General features: G+C 40.9%; 1 protein-coding gene across 1 annotated transcript in view; it reads right to left on the bottom strand.

Annotated features, from left to right (window-relative positions):
• Nucleotides 1–4,348: 4,348 nt before the first annotated feature.
• Nucleotides 4,349–20,792, bottom strand: part of LOC139294645 (contactin-associated protein-like 4) — a 59,658-nt gene continuing 43,214 nt past the window's right edge. Inside the window, exons 16-24 of the mRNA XM_070916567.1 lie at nt 20,486–20,656; nt 18,591–18,809; nt 15,693–15,932; nt 13,532–13,762; nt 10,566–10,699; nt 9,653–9,740; nt 7,253–7,468; nt 6,025–6,096; nt 4,349–4,539 (exon numbers count right to left, since the gene is read on the bottom strand). Of these exons, the coding sequence (XP_070772668.1) occupies nt 4,349–4,539; nt 6,025–6,096; nt 7,253–7,468; nt 9,653–9,740; nt 10,566–10,699; nt 13,532–13,762; nt 15,693–15,932; nt 18,591–18,809; nt 20,486–20,656 (1,562 nt within the window). The remainder of the gene's footprint in view (nt 4,540–6,024; nt 6,097–7,252; nt 7,469–9,652; nt 9,741–10,565; nt 10,700–13,531; nt 13,763–15,692; nt 15,933–18,590; nt 18,810–20,485; nt 20,657–20,792) is intronic.

The following is a 20,792-nucleotide window of genomic DNA, read 5'->3' as shown; positions in this document are numbered from 1 at the left end:
TTCTAATTTACATGTTAAACTGGTAAGAGTTCTGTTAAAGTGTAATTTATCTGCTGAACACTGCGAAGAATACAGAGGTAATAGTCATATTTTTGTCATACAGATTATAAAATGTTAAGCTTTTACTCTGCGTCCAGATTCACATCAAAACACATATTTTCCCCTTTTTGGAGAATATTTTTAATGAAGAATTATACATTTCAGTTCTGGTGACTTCAGTTCATCATGTTGCTGTAATTGTGTAGGATTGCTTTGAGTTGATATGCATGTGTTCTCTATATTTGGTTGGAAATGCACAATTCATTTTTTTCTAAAATAGACCACATGTACAAGATTTTTGAAAACAATTATAGAAAAAAACAGTCGGAAGTAAAGACGTGTTTTGGGGATAATCCAAATATGTCTCCTGTTAATGATTTATTTGCTGAAAGATAAAACAACCAAAAACAATAAAGAAAATAGTAAATCTAAAATATATTTTGGTGAACAATGTAGCCAGGTGAAAATGGGCGTTACTTGCCAAAATACAAAGCCCCTTTTAACTGGCACATGGTGGCATTACTGTTGTCATTATTTAATACACGAGGTTAATATGTGTGCCAAATAAGACGTCTCCCACTGCTGCTGCGCTGCGATCACACATGGGAGAAGCGAGAAGAAAGAGGAGCGCGTTGACAGGTGGAGCTGTGCTCTCTGCTGTGGTGTAGGTGGGGAACTATCACCGTGACACCATCTTGCTTTGAATAAAGTTGTATGAAAAACAAAAGCCAATGACAGCTAAAACTGAAAAGGAGCAACTGTTCCTGTTATTCTGGTGTCATGTGGCGAGTCATGCTGCCACTGAGTCTTTCCTAAAGTTGTCATGAGCCAAATTTGACTCAGTGGGAGTTTCGCTTGAGCAGTCCAACCTGTGGCCTGCGTGCTGCTGAACCCTGACGACTGCACCGTCAGTGTGCAAACAGAGGCGGTGCACATGCTGTCAGCGGGGCTTTTTAACGGCGCCGGCCAGCTAACACGAGGGACAGCAGGATCTTGACTGTGACACAGCCAGCAGCGGCACACAGCTGAGAAGTCTTTTAACATCAATAAATGTCACATTCATATTCTGGACGCTTTTTGTCCCCCCTGCATGATTATGATGGACGCACAGGCGATGCAGAGCCAGAGGTCTGCGCTGTCGTTTATAATCAGCTGCTTCTGTTTGTGGTGCCGGGGTCCCATGGGATCTCTAATCAGATCGCAGGTGGCTGTTAATTATCCAGACCGCATATTGTTTGTGGGAGAACACGACATCACAAAAGCTCTCCTCTTCTTTTCGGTTCATCACTTCTTTATTAAAGGCACAGTTTTTGTTTATTTTTGTAGTTCGACAGCTGCATCGACTGAGCAGCATGTAAAGCTGGATGGTAGACAGCTGTGTAATGCTTTAATGGCAAGTATGAGCTTTTAGTTTCTCAAATCTTCATTTAACCAGGATATGCTTGCACCCTCACAAGACACTTTCATTATTCATTTTTGCACTAAAGTCACAGTCCAAGTGCTTCTCTGATGTGACCTCAGGACAAAATGGACCCTAAACATAAGAGGACTACACAGCCCTGAAATCCACCACAGACAAACACCAGTGAGAGCTGCTTTAACATCGCACGCACACAAACAAAATCTTTAAACCTTTCTATCTATATGTATGTATGGTAACATGTGTAATAGTAATATTTAGACTACATTTTAGCCCCAAACCTAACTCAGTCTGCAGTATGCAAATGAAAATGGGCTGCAGCCCAGCTTGAATTTGTTGCAGAACTCTACTTAAACCTAAACATAACTCTTACTATAAATCTGTATGTAGCAGTGGTGCCTGTTTCATTGCCTTGCAATAAAACTTTTGGTGTCAGTTTTCCTAATTGTAATCTAATTTGAATCATCCAAATTTACGGCATAATTCGGGTTTTGTTTGAAGAACATAACACTCATATAACTGTCTTTTCTTCACACAGCTGAGGTGATGATCTTGACTTATGATCTGAATTAATTTCCCCTCTTGGTGCTGCAGCATGTGTCATTACAACACGTCCTCTTGTTGTCGTCCCTAACGAGGTGTTATTGGAGGCATGAACGCATCCCTTTCTGTAAATAATACCCACTGACAACCACACACTCATCTGGATCCTCAGAGTCCTGTGTGTGTGTGTGTGTGTGTGTGTGTGTGTGTGTGAAGGGGGCGGACAGCAGGCGGTGGGAGGCCCCATCACATCTCAAAGCCGTCCGTGTGCTATCGTTTCAGCACGGAGAGAGACTAGGTGGGCCTTTGACAAGAATTAGCCTGACATTTCCAGCACATGAATGCTTCACAAAGCAGCAGATAGTGAAGTTATCTCCTCTCTGCAGACAGATGCATATTAATATCCATCAGAAATGTCACATGGTGAAGAAAAGACCCATCCAACAGCAACTTTAAGAGGGCCAAACATGCACAAATGTAAATATATGGTAATTAAATTAGCTGTTTCAGCTTCATTTAACAGAGAAATAATTGATCCAGACATTAGGTTTCTAAACCTCGGATGATGTTTTTTGCAGGTGTTTGAAAGGTGTTCATTGATCGACCTAAAACTTTCGTGTTCATTGATTCAACTCTGCTTTGCATCATTTCACAAAGACTCTGCTTTTACAAGAGAGGCTATTAGAAGAAAACATGCATGATGAATCAAAATAGAACAGCAGGATTAAAGTGAGAGGAAAGTCCGCCTCAGAAAAAGACATTTTATTTTCACTGAACAGAACTGTGTTTCTTACTAAAATATCTGTACAAATTAAAATCTTACAGCAGGTCACTCGCTGGCAATTACCCTCCATACTGTCAAGACCATCATGTTGTTATAGTCCAGATTTCTCAAAACAATTTACAGTGACACTCAAACAGTTCACGCTGTATAAAGGATAAAGCTCTCATGTCCTCAGTGTGTGTATTCATTAGTTTTACAGATGATGTAGCTTTGTCATAACATGCTGTACCACCAGGCTGAAGCTGATCACTACGGTTCAGTGCTTGTCTGTGTGGTGGAGTGTCAGAAAGCTTTGCCTGTTTCCAAGCATTATCACTATTAGTATCATGAGACAGATATTTATCATGTGACTTATTTCAGGTTTGTCCAAGTGGCAGTTTGTTGGCTGTTTGGGGGCATTTTTACGAAGGCTTTTTAACAGACACTAAATGCTGTGTTGAAGAAGAGGCTCATAACACAATACAATCTGGTCATCATCAACATCAAATGCATTTTGTAAAAAGATGCACTTTGGAGACCAGTCCTTAAAATCTGAAGCAAGCTGATTCTTCTTTCTTTGTGTCTGTTCGGTTGCTCGACGGGTTTGACCTCAATAACAACTTTATGAGTCACTTCCCATGAAATCCTCTGCTCTCCATCAGCTGTCTTTTTCATACTTGTTTTGTGTTTAAAAGATAAATAAAAATGTTCTTGTTGGAATGATGGTGGGAGCAGAAATTGCATGTATTTTGTAGTCCACACTAACTGGAGAAGGGGAAAAGTCTGAAGAGGTCAGAACAGCGGTACTTGTAGTATACAGAACTAATATACTGCAAGTGTTGCTGGACTTTTGACCTCTTCTGTGGGTGTCAATACCTTCACCGTTCAGAACTATATTGAGAGGTGCAGGCAGGAAAAGGCACAGAAAGAAGAAATCAAGGATATGAAGGAAAATAAATATGAGCTAAGCTTTGCTTCAAGCTGCAACGTAATGAAAGAGAATCACGGTGAATAAAACGACTTTCTGAGAAAATGAGAAATGTTCAATGTGAACGGATACAGATAACTTTCCCACAGGTCATACAGTAGGTACAAAAAACTAAAACCATGAAAACAGCTAGAAATTGAATTAATTAACATTCAGTATCTATGGTGGAAAATATTTGAATCACCTCAGAGCCAACGAAGCTGTTTTAACTTTTCATACCAACAAATCCGTGAATAATAGTTCCTCATTTAATAATTTCAAACATTTCAATATGACAGAGAAAGGACCGATTGATATAAAGTCATAATTTTAAGATTTACATCGTTAAATATTTACAATTGTTCTACTGACAGTATTGACATATTATAAATTCAACACTTTGTTCTTGTGCATTTATGTACAAGTCTTTACAAAAATACAACCACAGAAGTAAAGACAAAAGAAAAGAAAAGAACATGAGTGTATGATTCAGGTTGTGTCTTCCTGTCTTGTGGAGCCACTGCTCGGGCTCAGTTTGTAGTGTAAAGCACTGAGGCTTGACAAGGCATCTCTGTCTCTGTCCGTCTGGCAGGTCAGCAGCAGGTCGAACCTCCACCTAAATAAAATATTCTCTCTGGTTCTCGCTCGGACCGTTCTGAGAGCTGCTGCTGAACGCCAGCTCCGGGCTGTCTTCAGGTTTTACTGTTTTTACTTCCTGGCTCTGACACGTCCCTTTCCTCCTGTAGAGGACTCGGGCCATTATGGCTAATGCAGACATGGTCACAAAGATCGCCACCGCTATCACACCTGCAAAGCAGAAAAATGGCAAAAGTTACAGCGGCTCAGCAGTGGGAATGTGGGCCTTCTTTACTCACATTTCAGACCTATATTTAGTCATTCTAGTAGTTCTGACCTCTCTTTGGACTTGATCAACAGAAAAAAATACTTTTTCTTCACAGTGAATCTACAAAATTGGCCTAAATTATACAAAAATACAAATCTCAAAACAACTGATTGCATAAGGGTTTACCCCTTCAAGTCAATATTTAGTAGAGACACCCTGTGTGGGTCTGTGTTGGTAGATGTGCATCATCTTTACACATCTGGACACTGTACGCTTTTCCCAATTCTTCTTTGCAAAAACTGGTCAAGGTCTGGCAAATCCTGTGAACAATTCTGGATTGGATCGAGGTCTGGCCTCTCTGGGACATTAACATTGTTGTTTTGCAGACATTCCTGTGTAGCTTTTTGTCTTCTAACACAGTCTGCAGCAGGTTTTCTTTCAGGCATTCATTTTACCTGCTAGTTAAAAAAGAAATAGAAACTAGAAATTCAAACGACTTCATGGAGCAAAAAGAGAGAGAGCCCATATCAGTTGTCGACATTTTGTGGTTCATTCAAAGGTTATATCAAAGCTGTAATATGATGATGATGATGATGATGATGAGCATATGCTGTTTTAAAAGGTTTGACTGTATTAAGCAAGAATAAAAAGCAGTGTTTATTCTGAAAATTGAGCTGTCCTCACACAGGTAGCTGAATAGTAGCCTGCTAAATTCAAACACTTCTTGTAGCTGTGTTTCATACGCGAGCTGGCTAATTTGATTACTGTTGATCTAAAGTCTCATTTATGCATTCACATAACGACATACATCTTGAAATCTTGATTATAACTGAATGCTCTGTGGCTTTATAAACCACGTTTTGAAATGGGACAGATTGGAGATGAAACATTACATTAGGAAAAAAAAAAAACACTCCCACTTAAAAGCAACTGGTCAGTGGCCCAACAGGCAGCAAGAAAACATTAGAGTTTGCTCTGTCATTAGTGGAGCTCATTAGCTCAGTTTCTCCAGGCTCCCCGGGCAGTTTAAGCTATTAGAAGGTCTTTGCACCGATGTTGGCAATACATTGTTTTCACAGTTGTTGTACTTGGAGTATAAACTCATTTGTATTCTAATTAGTTGTGGTTTCCTTTGTGAGCCATGACAACTCAGGGCTTTCATTTAAACTGCTACACAGCATGCAAATTTTATGAAAATGCTCCAGCCTGACACCCAATAAATATTTCAACACAAAGGACGGGTCTCCACAAAACTCATTTAAATATATACATTTAAATTTGTTATTACACATAATTTAAAGTTCTTCTCAGTTCTACTGTGCTTAGGTGTAAACTGAAGTTTTAAGCTCTCGTCCATCACATCATCCCTGCTCGTTGTGCACACAGTTTCTGTCTCATGCTTGATGATATTGACAGTGTGACAGTGAAAAACGTGGCTGCTACAGTACCTCCAATTAGAGCTGAGTCACTCCTCATGGCGTTCACTACAGGCTGACCTGTTCCCACTGATCCAGACTGGCCTGCAGCCCAGAGAGACAGAAGAAACAGAGACAGAGAAAGGAAAAAGGAGAGAGGATCACAGGGGAATAGAAAGAGCGATGAGAAAGAAAAAGAAGAAATGGAGGTGAACAGATGAGAATAAAAGAAAAAGGAGAGGAGCAACGAGGTCATTCACGACATGAAAAATAGAAATGGAGAAAGGTACCACAGAGAGATGCTCACAGGAGACATGTGGAGGCCAACAGGAATCATATACTAGCCCACCGTCAGTACAGATGAGGCGTATTGGATCCCACAGCACATCTCCATATAATTCTCAGTCTGAGTGACCACAGGGGAAAGATATGGCAAACGAAACTCTCATCCCTGGTCTGTATTAATTGCCTCATCTAGAGGCCATTAACCCAGTGTCATTACATTATTAGAGACCCAAAGGTCCCATTGTAAAGTTTGAGAGGCAGCACCCACACAGAGAGCTGGACAGTACCGCCTACGATAACCGCAATAATATTTATTCATTTGAGCCCCCTGAGAAAGTGGGTGCTTTAATTGTTGGCATACTACACCATCAATACGGGGCTATAGTGTCTGTGAGGTCACCCACAGGTTTTTGAAGAAACTTTATGAAGGCTGGAGTTTTGCCACAATCCTCTCACTTATTAAAGCCAGATTTCTAAATCTGCACCCACCACAGCTGTGTGTGTGTAAGGTATGCCACACTTTGTTTTAGATTTGAGAGTCTGCAGCTGGAAAAGTGAGCGCGGCATTAATGATGACACTGAAAATCAAAACAGTTCAGCTGACGGGCCAGTGTGGTCCTCCTAACAGTCAGGCTTCATTGTACTGGCAAAACTTTAAACTAAAGTTGAACTTAAATTTCAATTCTCCTCACTTTTAGTGGAAGGAAAAATAATCTATGATGACACGGCAGCTATTGTGCAATCATTTTTACTATTTTTGGACATATTTGAGGAAGCAGAGTCCAAGTTTGAAGCCTCTTGGTTGTCTTTTCCCAAAGCAGCAACTGAGTGACATTTGAGAGGCGGCGTTGCTTCCGTGGTGAGCTACTGACCGGAGCTCGTCATATAATATAGAGCTAAATGTGTCTAAATGTAAACTACGGTGTAAATGGAGCCTAAGGTGGTGACAATAAAGAAAATAACATTTTCCTCTGACCTGATAGGTGGTGAGTGGTTTCTGCTGCGTAGGGATTGGCTGAAGTGGAGCCACAAATGGACTGGACCAGTGGGCCAGTAACGACGACAGGGCTGGTGGCGGGGTGCAGCAAGGCAGCTTTCAGAGGGCTGATGGAGTCAAAGAGGACAGCTGAGAGACAGCCTGTGAAACCCAGAGAGGCAAGCCGAGACAGCTCCGGGTCCAACTCGCCAGAGTCTGGAGACAAAGAGAGAGAGAGAAGCATGATGCTTATTAGCACGTTTAAACACTTTCAACGCAGGAACAATCACATGAGCCTTTTTCACGCATAGTTCCAAGTAAATTACCGGGATAAACTTTCAGGCACAGCGCGTGATTTTCAAGATGAGGCAAGGAAGGACGTATGTGTGCACAGCGGAAGACTTTCTATTTTTAGGAACATGGCCAATGTACTTGTAATGTATTTAATATTCAACAAGTTTTCAAGACAAGTATATTTAAGTTCATCAAATCACCCGTGAAAGTGTTGGCAGGGAAACCGTAAATAGATTCAGATTCAAGTACGTCATCAGAGGAGTCTTGTGATTGGTTCGCTCGCTCCATGTGAAAGCATCTTTCCTCAGACGGATGTAAAATAAGTTACTGCTTTCATTCACAACACAGCCGGACTGGCATTTCCCCTGAAATGTGACTAGGTCTTGAGGTGGGAAATCGGTGGTACAGATTTCTCTGAATGTCGATCCCTGCTCCCATTCACACGTGAGCCCATGCAGGAAATGTCCCTGAACATTTCAGGGACAGACTGCTGGACCTAATGTGTGAAAGGGACTATAGACTTTCCCTGGATATGACATGTATATCACATGAAACATTTTGTACAAGTCTGATTTGACCTAAAAACCCCAACACATATATCAATAGCTGAATCAAAGCATGCCGATAAAGACAAGCATTACTTTTTATAGTGGGTTGCAGCAGCAGTGCTACACCTGGATCAGGGAAGTCCCACAGGCTCTCATCTTATTAACAACCTATTTCTTAGTCTGTCTCTGAAGGCGCTTTTCAAGAACATAACTAGGTCATGATGACAAAGTAAATTACAGTGGTGCTATGTCTCTGTTACATGTCTGATGTGAAAGAAAACAAGAGCAGAAGTATTTTGGCAGAATAATCTTTCATGCTGAGAAAGGTTAAACTGTTCAGGCAGACTCCCTGGTTTCGTTGGATTTCAGTTTATGCAGTGGCCAAAATCATCAGTATCTGCTTTTTTCTCCTCCAAACAGTCTTCAAATGTTTTATCAGAGCAGCCTAATGTGTATTTTTGTCGGTGTCAGGGGGGGGAACCAGAGGCGATAACCTTCTGTACGTAGAAGTACAAAAGCGCTGTACTGCTACAGCTTTCAAGAACAAATAATACTGCAATGTACTCGTCATTCTCAAGAGGCACCAGAATATTGGTCCAGGGAAGATGCAATATGTATGAGATGAAAGACTCAATTGCATCATTGAAGCACCCATGACCTCGCAAGGGAACATCCTTGAAAGTATTATGGCTTGTGCACGTCTAGCGGCATGAGTGCCCTGTCTGGAAAGTTTGAAAAGTTGTTGTGCACACACTGTATACAAGCACAGGAGAAAACAAGAAAGAAAAAGCCGTCTTGCTGAGCTGAGTTGCAGAATTACCAGCAGGGGAATTATCAGCACATCTTGAATACACTGTTGACCAATAGATTATCTGGTGATCCAGCACATGCTGTTTATAATGAGCACTGGCCTTAAAACTGCTCATGTGGCATAATTGTAGTATGTCCAGAGCAATGTTGTGGCAATAATGAAAGTGCATTATCCAAGTAGTAGCTGTGTTGTTTTTGTTTGTGAAATATTGTTTAATGGCCACACAGAACTCTAAAAGCCCGTCCTAGGTGAAATACAGCAGACTCTTACAACAAGGAGAGTACTACATAAGTGAAAAGGAGTCACAACAGGAATTTTTCTAAAAGCCACAAACTGAAGTTAAATAGACAACATCCTCAAATGATTGTGACCTTTGTCACGCTAGCGTCACGGCTCTGTGGCGGCAATGATCTGTTATATATTTACATGTTTTGTTCAGTTGTTCTCGCTTATTCTCTTGCATTACTTGTGTTAACAGGTGGACTCTCTCACGTCTAACCTACCACCTCTTAAACTGTACTGTCCCATCTTAGTGCTGAGAGTGCCTGACATATATATTTATTTCTGCGTTTGTTCTTTACCTGCTATACCCTCCATACAACAGCTGCTCTGATGGATCCAACCAGTCATAATGAAAGTCTCCAAAACCTCAATGTCTGATACGGCAGAACATCTCTGAAATGAGTCTGTCTGAGTGCTCTGCCGCCTGAAAAGCCTTGTCTGGGTTTTTGTAGCCGTCTCACTTACCGTGCACTCTGCCAAGAACCAGCAACCTGATGGCATTGAATTCTATATCAAATGTCAGGTTGAAGTCCTCTCTGGTGTTCTGGTCAATCTGAAAGAAAATGAAAGATTTCACTGCAAAATTAGTTATATCAGCATCACTGACTGACATATAGCTGATGACACAACTGAAAATGATGCAAAGAACTTTCCATGTTGTAGTTTTTGTGATTTTCCTCATTATTACACAACTTGGTACATGTTTATCTGAGCCTAGCCTGACTCACAGTCCCCGTCGCTACGTGAAACAACAACATCAACAATCTCAGAGCTAGCAGCCTACACGCTGAAACAGGCAGGTTTTGACAAAGATGTGGATCATCTGCGGTTTTAACGGGTCCAATGAGCTCCTCCAGAGCTAAAGTATAGGTAGGCGTCACCTCTAGGACACAGATGATCAAGTTGTTTGTCTTTTTTAAAAGTAAAAGTTATAAAATCACACAGTCTATATATGTTGTTTACTATTTTATGTGGTGTTTTCTTTAGCAGGGATTTAATTCCAGGCCTCACCTCCTCACGTGCAAATGTTCCTCCAAGGTTAGTATAATGTGTTAAACAGGGATCTACCAAACCCAACTGAGCATTTTAAGCTGGAGGATCTAGTACCCAAAGCTATCAGAAAAAGTCTTATTTTGAAAGTATGAGAAAAAGCACTTTGAGCTGCCAACTACGTGTTTGTTTCCACTGTTTCAGTGCAGCTCAGCCTTTATTATCTGTTTCCTGCAGCTTGTCTTCTTGTAGCTTCTCCCGCTGGTCGCTGAAGTCGACTGATAGAGAGGATGCTGAGAAAACCAGGATGACTCAGGGTTTAGCGCTGACTGAGAGGAATATTTCAGTCTGTTGTGTGTGTGTGTGTGTGTGTGTGTGTGTGTGTTACCTGCACAGAGACAGCGTCTGCCAGCCTGCTGATGCTAACTGCATGTAGCTGTCCGTTGGCGAGGTTCCTCACTTTGCTCCTCAGGATCTCTGCATCTTTGCTGCTGTCCAGTCTGTATCTCACCTCCAACTTGTCTGCACACACAAATCAACAAAACAACACACTGGTACATTTCTGTGTGACTCAAACACAGAAGACACAACTTCCCAATGATACTTCATGTACTATGGCCTATACATAAACAAACAATGTTTCTTTGATAAATAATAAAGAATATAGAAATCAGATTAAGTTCTTCTTGGGCTTAATAATATAAAATATAAATTAATTAGCCATTTATGGTCCTTAATTCACACAAAATAAATTACGTGTTAATTACGCCACCCAGTTACTTACCACTGAAATTTACTTCAAATATTTACTTCACTAAATACCCATCGTCGTCGTCTTCTTTAACATAAATTTATTTTAGAGAGTATTCATATTTATCAGGAGAGACCTGGATGTTCCAGGGCAACAGCAGCTGAATAACAAACCAAAAATAAATTAAATATTTAGAGAATTAAGTACTGCCCATAATGGTGCACAGAATCAAGTTAATTTATAGGATTTTCACATCATTTACGATGGATAACTTGATTCCATTCACATGAATACCATGTGATGTCTGCAGGCATATGCAATGCATAACAACTAGTGCATATTATTAAAGCATTTTGACTCTAGAAATTCATATGAGCATATCCTGAATAATAATTGTGAATACATGTAACCTGGTGAGGCCACAGTGTGACTATAGAAGAGTTTATGTATACAGGTGAGGCAGATTAAGAGAGCAAGAGTCAGAGCAGAAGTAGAGAACAAGAGAAGAAGAAAGTTTTCCCAAGTTCTCGAATCATGCATTATTCATCTTTTTCAGCCCTGCTAATTATTTTTTAACACTTAACACCTTTCCTTTTGTACCACACTTATTGGAGGAGAAGAGAGAGAGAGAAGTGAGAGGCAGCCTCGCTGTGCGTTCACGCTGTAATGACCACGATTAACGAGTCACAGGATGTGTCTGCAGAGCTGACAGACGCCGCTGACGTGGAGACTGTCAGAAAGCTTTTCACCTTCCAGCAGTCGTTAACATCAGATGATTCAACACGTCCTTGTTTTCCCACTGAGGCCTCTTAGTTTCAAGAACAGAAGTTACATCTGTTGAGGATAATTTGGAATAGCAATTGAGGACTCACCAGTTCTGTAGTTTTCTACAGTGCTTTCAAGTTACGGTAGCTGTAATACCTCAAAAATGATGTAAAAAGCAATACTTCATCAATATTCATAGACCATAGACCAAAACCAACAGGGCGTTAGTCCGTCTCTCCATTCTTTACTCATTTTCTGTAGCACTCAGCCCCAAGTGCATCGGTTCTGACTGAAGATGTAGATCTTTGTTTGTTTACTATAAAAAGGCCAATAATTCCCGATATCAGCTGGGCACTGTGGTTTTTAGTAGGAGGAGTAGGAGTAAATAGTGAATTAGTTGGGGAGTATTTTCAGCGGAGGATAAATACTCATAACATGTGGTGCTCTAGAGAGTATTTCTGGCATATATATATATATATATATATATATATATATATATGTATATGCTAACAACACAGCAGAACATCAACCAACCATCAATCACAGTGTTAGCACAGAGTTTCATCACCAAAATAAGCCTGTTCCAGAGTTTTAATGGGATGCTTCAGTTTGAATGCCTGCCGACTACCTGATCATCATGATCGCTCTAATGACCTGCAGGCAGTCAGCTTCCTCCAATCTGGGCTATTAAAACAGCCTATTCACAGCCTATTTACAGCTAATCTAGGTGGAATCCCGCTAATAATAGGTTCATCAGCCTTCTTTGTCCTTTCCAATTCAAATGACCTCGCTTGCCACTCTTCTGGCTGAATAAACACTGAAGTGAATGGCAGCAGAGGAGAGGAGAAGCGGATGAAAGGAATAATAATGAGAGCAGAAAGACAACAGAAAGGAGTTGAAGCAGAAGAAGAGGAGTGTGACAGGAAGTTTGCACATAGCAGCGCCTTCAGTGTATTGTTGATCAGATAGGATGTAATGAAACAGCTGATGCAGAATAAAATATCCCTCTAACTGCTTTAAAAACCTGTTTTTTAATGTTATATTAAGATTTTAATAAGGTGCTGGATAGCAAGATGTCAGGTTGTTTCTTTAATTAGTGATTAGGTCAGTTGCCAGTATATTAGCTAAAACTAATGCAGTCTAATACAACATTCCAGCAATAAATCCACCCATCATGAAGTTTATGATGTTTATTTTTGGTTGCAACAGTTTAGAGACGAGTTGATGAACTGTAGGATCATTTTGGAGGATGTAGTTGTAGTTTGTGGTGCTGTTGAACTGGATTGCATTATACAGAGATGTGTTTCTGTTATTTAGCATTGATGTAAATGGCAGATAGATTCATGTTGTCATGTTATAAATATGTTAGAAACACCTTATGAAGTCAGGAATGTTGGTTAATTTTCCATGTGACATTAGTTATTAACCAGTTTTATTTAAACTAGCATGTTTTGTTATGTTTTATTTTGAGCTGATGTCATTCCAACTGTTAAGAGGCTTTAAATGGTCCATTTCTACAAAGCATCACAACTGAGCAACACAAACTCAGATAAAAACAAAGTGGGAAGGCATCTTTCATGTTAATTCAAAGGATCTCAAGAGCCAGTACCAATCACCATCAATAGTGATGCCATACTGGAGCATTCAGGGCCATCCAGTGAAATCCAGTGAAGTAGACAAGAGTAAAATATCAAGTTACAAAAGCAGTGGCGCTTGTTTTCAGGGTAAAATAGAGGAAGAGACAAAAGCCTTCAGCGGAGCGACAGAGGAGATGATATATCATCGTGATGAGCCGAACATTAGAAATACAACACAGGTAAGAGGATCTGAGTGCTCACCATGCTTGTTGAGCAGCAGAGCCAGGTACTCTCTGTGGTAGGAGCCAACATAGAGGAGCAGAGCGGGACTCTGGCTGGTCCTGAAGCTCAGGGAAATGTTTTCAGCTCTCAGGGTCATGTCAGAGTGGATGGATGAGGGCAGGGCGCTGCTGCTCCTGTTCAGCTCGTTCAACACCGGCTCCTTGAAGGTGTAGCTGACGGATGTTCCCGACTTGAAGCTGGCTGAAACCTCTGCAGGGGGGGGAGATAATGTCAGAACGTTGTACGTGTGGGATGCGCAGTTTTGAATTTGGCTGTTAAAAGTTAAGTTTGTCTAAAAGGAAAGCAGCTGGTTATTAGGCCCAATAACAAACATGTCACTTTGCCACATCAACATTGACTCCAGTTGACAGTATGAGACTATGATTTGTATTTAGATTTGAATGAGTATATACTGTATGTCTTCACATCAAGTCAACTTTATATATAGTATCACAAATCCTCAAATTTGCCTCAAGGGGCTTCACAGTCTGTACACCCTCTATCCTTTCACCCTCGTTACAGATGAGGAAAAACTCACCCAAAAGAAAACTTTAACGTGGGGGGGGGGGGGGGGGGAAATCACACTGCATCTAAGTAACAACAGCATCTCGCAGGAGGGCCACATCAGTGATCCGTCAGCAGCACTGACAACATATAATTAGTGAGCTTGTGAAAACACAGTTGTGTGTCGGGGTTGTGATTTCCGTCACAGATCTACCTGCGGAGCTCCAACAGGCAACACAGCTGGGCTTGTTAATTATTGAACACATACAATATGAGATCACTGTGCTGACATGAAGACTTAGTGTTCCCGTGACAACTTAAGTAACAGGAAGTCTGACAGGAGGCCTCGATGGCAGAACGTCTCCATCAGGATGCCCAACCAGAGTTACTTCACGGACGATAAGACACGAAACATTTGTTGGAACTGTTGAGTCAAAAATCTTGCTTCCCATTTTAGTATCATAAAATTTAAAAAAGTATTAATAAATATTAATGACGAAATTCTTTGTTTTCTGAATTAAATAAAAACCGGAAAACCTCTTTCAAACTGAGGATTCCAGAAAACAATTTTGGAGTATTGGAAAACATTTCAGTAAGTAATTGTACAGACTCATATTTTGAAACTACAATATGACCACAGACTTTATAAACTGCCTCATGTTATTCTGTATATCACATTTACAGCAGGATGATTAGCAGCTGTGTATAATAAAGAAGTGGTGCCATGTGCACTACATGAATGTAGGGCTCCTGCATATACAGTGTGTGTGTGTGTGTGTGTGTGTGTGTGTGTGTGTGTGTGTGTGTGTGTTTTATTTATAGACCACGTTCAGGTGCTGCACTGTAACACATTCTCAGGTCGTCATCAACCACTGACCAGAAGCTTCTGACTGATTTTACCATGAACTGATTACTTAACCTCTCCTCCTCTTCTTCTGGAAATTAATTTTCATTCAGATAATGCCAGTTTGTTAGGTAGCTAACCTCCTAAACCCCTCCTTATTTTGAGTTTTCATGAAGACCCTCAAGTTTCCAAAGATACTAAATATGTCAGGCTAAATTTGGGGAAATGTTTATAAAGATTTAAGACATAAAGGGTTTAACAAGATGTTTTTTTCTACCTTACATTATTTAAGGGGAAAATAGTTTCTCTTATTTTGGATATTGTGGGTTTAAATGTGGATACCTTGAATTTTGTACAGTAGGGTCCCCATATACCAAACACTTCACACCAGCTCACTGTAGAAGATTTTAAACTCCTGAAGATTTTGGGATTTAGGTGCACAATAAAAATCTAACTGAAGCTAGAATAAACTGTAGCGATAGCTGCATATCAGAATTGCTTATCTGTATAACTGTTTGTTAGCAAACAAAGCTAAAAATGCTTTACTTAACTGAGCTCTCACATTACAACTCATGCGCTTTTCACTAGATATACAAAGACGCTGAAGACAACCCGGCTTTATCAGAATGTTCCTGAACTGACACTAACACAACTAACACAAACACCATAACAATCTTTTTCTTCAGTTGTCTTGTTTGTCATTTAGTCATTATCTGCACATGGCTAATTCTGCAGTGCGTCTCCACGATGGCACCAGGTGTTGCAGGGAGATTGGTGACGAAGCCTGTGTACCTCTGTCACAGAAGGCTCCAGTGTAAGCAGATGGACCACAGTCGCAGGAGAAGCTGTTGGATCTCTCCACACAGCGACCCTGGTTCTGGCAGAGCGAGCCGTAGCTGCTGCAGTGGCCTGGACATCCCGCCTGAACCCCGGGGGTGATCTTCGCTCTCTCCTCCAGGTCCAGGGTGACACCATTCAGCTGCAGAGAGCGAATACAACCCCGAAAGCCCTTCTGCCTGGACGCCGTGCCTCCTGAAACAAACATGTGAAAGATAAACTTCAGCATGCTGGAATGCATCTCGTCTGTTCTCCATTTCCTTCTTCTCTTTTCTGATGTTTATGTCTAGGCTACACATATAATCTCTATAGGTTTTTGATTACCTGGTTTATCATTTAGTCTTTAAAAAAGGCCCCTCACAGTTTCCCAAAGCTCAAGGGGATATGTTAAAATAGCTGGTTTTGTTCGACTTACCATCCAAAACACAAAGATATCAGATCAGATCAGACTTTTTCCTGCTTTTGAATGCAGAGGATCTCACACGCTGCTCATGCACAAAGGTGAATTTCTTTTCAAGGCTGATGCTTCTAGTGCCAATAACTGATACTGTGATCAAACGTGCCTTTTCGTCAGTCTAACTGTGACAATTTACTGTCATTTTAGGCCATACAAGTTTCTGCTCTGCACAGAATTTAATTGATGAGTGGGTGGAAAAGAGTTTAAAACATTTTGATCTTTGGACAATATAATTGTGAAATCGATTCTAATGCAGCTCATTATAGGATCATACCTGTGCTGTTGGATGTTGTTGGAAGCTTTTTAGCTACAAATCATGACTACTTTATATAACAGCTGACTGTTTTTCATGCATTTCAATGTATTCTTTCTTCTTTCCAGGCAGCCGTTCATTTGTGAACAGTATACAAACTATCTTCCCCCTGTTGCGCAATCCATCAAAGTGAACATTATGTCTTCATTATGTTCTAGTTCCTTTTTTGTTGCAGGGTAATGCCGCAAGATCTGCACTGCTTAACCTCATAACAGTTATATAACATGATGTTCTCTATGATGGATTGTGCAACTCAAGTATGTTTTAAGAGTCTTTTCATACTGCACAGAAATGAATGGAAAGCAAATCATATCTTCCCTGTGATCAAGTTGGAGAGCGGCACTGACCGATACCTGGGTTTAATATTAACAGTCGAATACACACTGCACCTCCAGAAACAAAGATTTGTCACCACCCTCATACTGAATTTTTAAAATGATGAGGTGATGAAACACAGTGAAACACAAACTGGCAGGTGAGACATTCAAGGAGTTGAGCTGCCTGTTTTGCAGCCGAGCACCATGCTGATTGTTGATATCTGGAAAGTTGGCGAGCTGTCAATCTGCCTGACAGTCAGCTTGTCCTGCCCGGCTGGCTGACTGTGACAGGAAAACATTTCTTTCCCTTTCTAGGGCAAAATTTAAACTCCAAAAGTTATTGTTTTCCGACTTCTTGCATTACAACCTCCAACTGTCCTCACAGTTCAGGCTCTGCAACATTATAATTGTCTCAGAGTGCCAAACTGGCAACCTCAAGACTGTCATGATGAGATAAACCGCTTTCCAGGACTGCAGAGATGATGAGGTTCATATCAGGACCTGGAGTTTCATCAGGAGCTGTCGGGAAAGGACTACCTTAACTAATGGAGTTCAAACACTGTACCAAGGTTACTGCAAGGAAACTGACCACAACAAACATAACTTTTCACTGCATCGTCCTGAGGATATTTTATCAATTTGTGAGGATTTTCTCTCAGGCCATTAAGTGAATATAAAGGTATTACTTCCATAAAGTCAGCCTGTATACCTCACAAGGCTAAGGTTTAGGAACAAGGATTGTTATAAGCTGATTGATCTCAGTTTCAACAAGGATCAATAACCAGAGACAGCGCTGCAATATGTTCCCTGCACAGTGTGAATCAGGATGGGTAGCGGAGCTTTAGCGTGTGTGAGTTTTGCTGAAGGGTTTAGTTTCTGTCACTATCTGCTTTCTTCAGGAGGAGCAGAAGAGACAAAGATGTAAAACCGCCAGCCTCCCTGCGGACAATGGAAATGTACCACACGAGTCATTTTTTTTGTGTGGTATGTGGGTGAAAGATAGCCTGTGAAGCAGACCAATCTGCGAGCTCATGTTTTATTTGCTCTGGCCCCCCTCCAGTTCAGACAGATCTCTATCCGGCCTGATTCATGTCGGGCCAATCAAAACTGTTCTTTTAATACGGGGTGGGTTTAAGCGCTGTTGAGGCAAACAACCAAGATGGCTGCTGAACTGGACGGTACGCACAAATGTCTGTGTATTATGTTGAACTAGAAATCATATGAATTGGATGTTGGGACTAGCTACCTAGCCTAGCAGCCTGCTGCTCTGTCACAGGTTTCGTTGCTCTGATCGGTTGTAGCGTCCAGAGGCATTTTGGTCTGCGCCCGTTGGAAATTGAAAATGAACTGAGAGGTTCCGAACTAATATGCATTTGTGAATTGGTGTGGTGATGCCCAGGCTAGGAGAAAGAGTGAAGAATACCGAGTGAGCAAATAAAAGAAAGTGAGAGGAAGGCAGAGACAGAGAATACTGTAACAATTCAATTCAATAAGTCCTGACTTATAAAAGGAGAAAACACCAGCATTCTGTGATAATGAGAGACATCACGTGGTTCTTATGAAGGCTAAAAATGAAGGAAAGGTTAGTGGAAATGTGTCCACGGCTGCTGGTGTGTCTTCAAAAAGAAATCAAATATATGGAGAAAAAGATGGTGTGAATATTGTGTTGTTTTCTGTCTCTGTTGAGGTCTTAAAAAGGCAGCTTTTAATTGCATTTTAAGTGTGTGCAGCCGCCCTGTCACAGGAACACACACACACACACACACCTATAAATAACTGGCTGTTCAGCTGCAGGTGGATGTGCCCATCAGCAGGAGCCTCCTGCGTGGCAGCAGGGAGCTCGTCGAGGCGAAGCGATGCCTCTATAACGTTACGCTCGGCTCGAATGCGATGCCACCTGTTGTCGCTCAGCGGGAAGCCAGCTTTCACGCGAACCTCCAACGGACCGTTACCCACGTCAAAGGAGAAGAGGACCTCAGTGGAGGCTGCGTCAGGGACGGAAGAAAACAAAGGCGTACTGTAAATATTCAAGTCTAAGCACCCTTTCGCCTTGTCTTCTATATCTCTGCAGCCTGTTCTTCATGTGTGCTCAGGTTGTTCTTATCATCCCCTAAGTCATGGTCTTCTTTAGCTCTATTTGTAAATCAAAACCTTCTGTATTTATTCATTTATTAGCATTTTTCAAACACAAAAAGAATGAAAGAACAAAAAAACAACAACAGTGCAACGTGCAGTACTGTCTCGCCAAGTCAGATCATGGACAACGTTGCCCTATTTGTATGTCAGTAATTGTTACCAACAAAGCACATTGCCTTGATTCAAACACGCTGAACCTGTGTGGTTTACTCATTGATTGCAAGACTATAAAGGGCCTTTTATTGTCTCAAACCCTCTCCTGCCTCTTGTTTTCTCTTGTTACGCTTTTACCAAGGAACCAGGCTCATTCCCTGCAGCATTTACAGCATCTGCGGAGGGAGGAATGGGAAGTGATCTGTTGCAGAACCAGTTGACACATGAGCTCTACTGGAACTTTGATAAGAAATATATTCAGACTAAAGTAATGTATCACTAAAGTAAGCAAACACAAACTGACACCTTCCAGCTCACAAGGATGTCACACTAGAGAGCAGTTGTCATAACAACCAGTTACAATTACTCCAGGACATCGAAAGTGACTTGAAGTTGTTTTTATGACTACGTGGACGCAAAGCTCTTTGACACGATGACCGGCTTCATTCAGTGTGTTTACATGATGTCGGTTTCCTGCAGGAGCCTGACTTCTTAATTCTCATAGCTACGTTTCTGCGGGATATATGGAGAGAAATTAGTCTCAGTGATAGTGACAAATGCATGTTTCAAGATTTACAAATGTGTATGTGTTCACAAATGCATTTTACAATCCACAAACAAATACCAACCAATTTGAACAAATGTACTACAAATGAATATAACTCAACGTGAAATGTAAGAGAGAGACACAGATACACACATATATTTCAAACCTCAACTTCATGAATGTAATGACATTATATTAGTTCTTAAATGTGGGCAAATGCAGGAAGGGAAAGTACCATCACTGTGGTAGCAGTGTGACAGGATCATCACTCCTACCTGTGTGTCTTTGTATATTTACATCCAAAGTTGGACTGAAACTGAAACTGATACTAAAATACAGAAGTCAAAAAGCGGCCGTCCTCTTTTTGCATTGTTTAAGGTTCAAGAGGAGAGATCAGCTGCAGCCTTAAACCTGATTTCTTGCATAACCTTGTTTCTTTTGTCAATGTTATCATATAGTATTAAATGGTAATCATAAAGAGTTACCTTTACTTCTGTTAAGATCAGCTAAAATGGTAGATTAGTTTTCTTTGGCAAACACATAAAAGGACACAACACTATGTGAACTACCATAAAGTGTTACAGTACAATGATATTTTCACACCAACACACTACAATGATACAGAGAACTATAAACTCTCTTGGTTATAAAAGAGTTGCAGCCGGCTACAATTTTTAGGGTTGAGAAGAACTGACGTGGAGTTCCAGGCATCTGAGTTCAATCCAGATGAAACTTTAACTCCCAGGATGATCCTGTCTGCTCAGGTTGCACTCACATCTAAGCGAAGTCCGGATTAGACATTTAACCTGAAAGATTTTTACTTACAGCTGAGTTCGATCCGAATGAAGTCTTTGATGCCCAAGTTTTCCAGGAAGACACCAGAGGATGAAGTGGTTTTAAACAGGAAGGAGATGTCGGCGCTCAGCTCTCCGTGGAATGTGGGAAAGTGGAGGTACGACGTCTCCTTGTCGAAAAACGCAGCGTTCCAGACGTTTTCTGCAAATGTATGAAAACCTATTAATCGTGGTCTTAACATTACAGTTGTAGAGCAGAAGAGTTACAACATTTCAATTCTTTACCACTCAGATCTTGCTAGCACTTGGTCAGTATTGTACTGAGACATGACATTTCA

The sequence above is a fragment of the Enoplosus armatus genome, chromosome 12, assembly GCF_043641665.1.
Source record: "Enoplosus armatus isolate fEnoArm2 chromosome 12, fEnoArm2.hap1, whole genome shotgun sequence".
NCBI lineage: Eukaryota > Metazoa > Chordata > Actinopteri > Centrarchiformes > Enoplosidae > Enoplosus > Enoplosus armatus.
The sequence above is the reverse complement of the archived record's forward strand: the minus strand, read 5'-3'. Positions and strand labels throughout refer to the sequence as shown.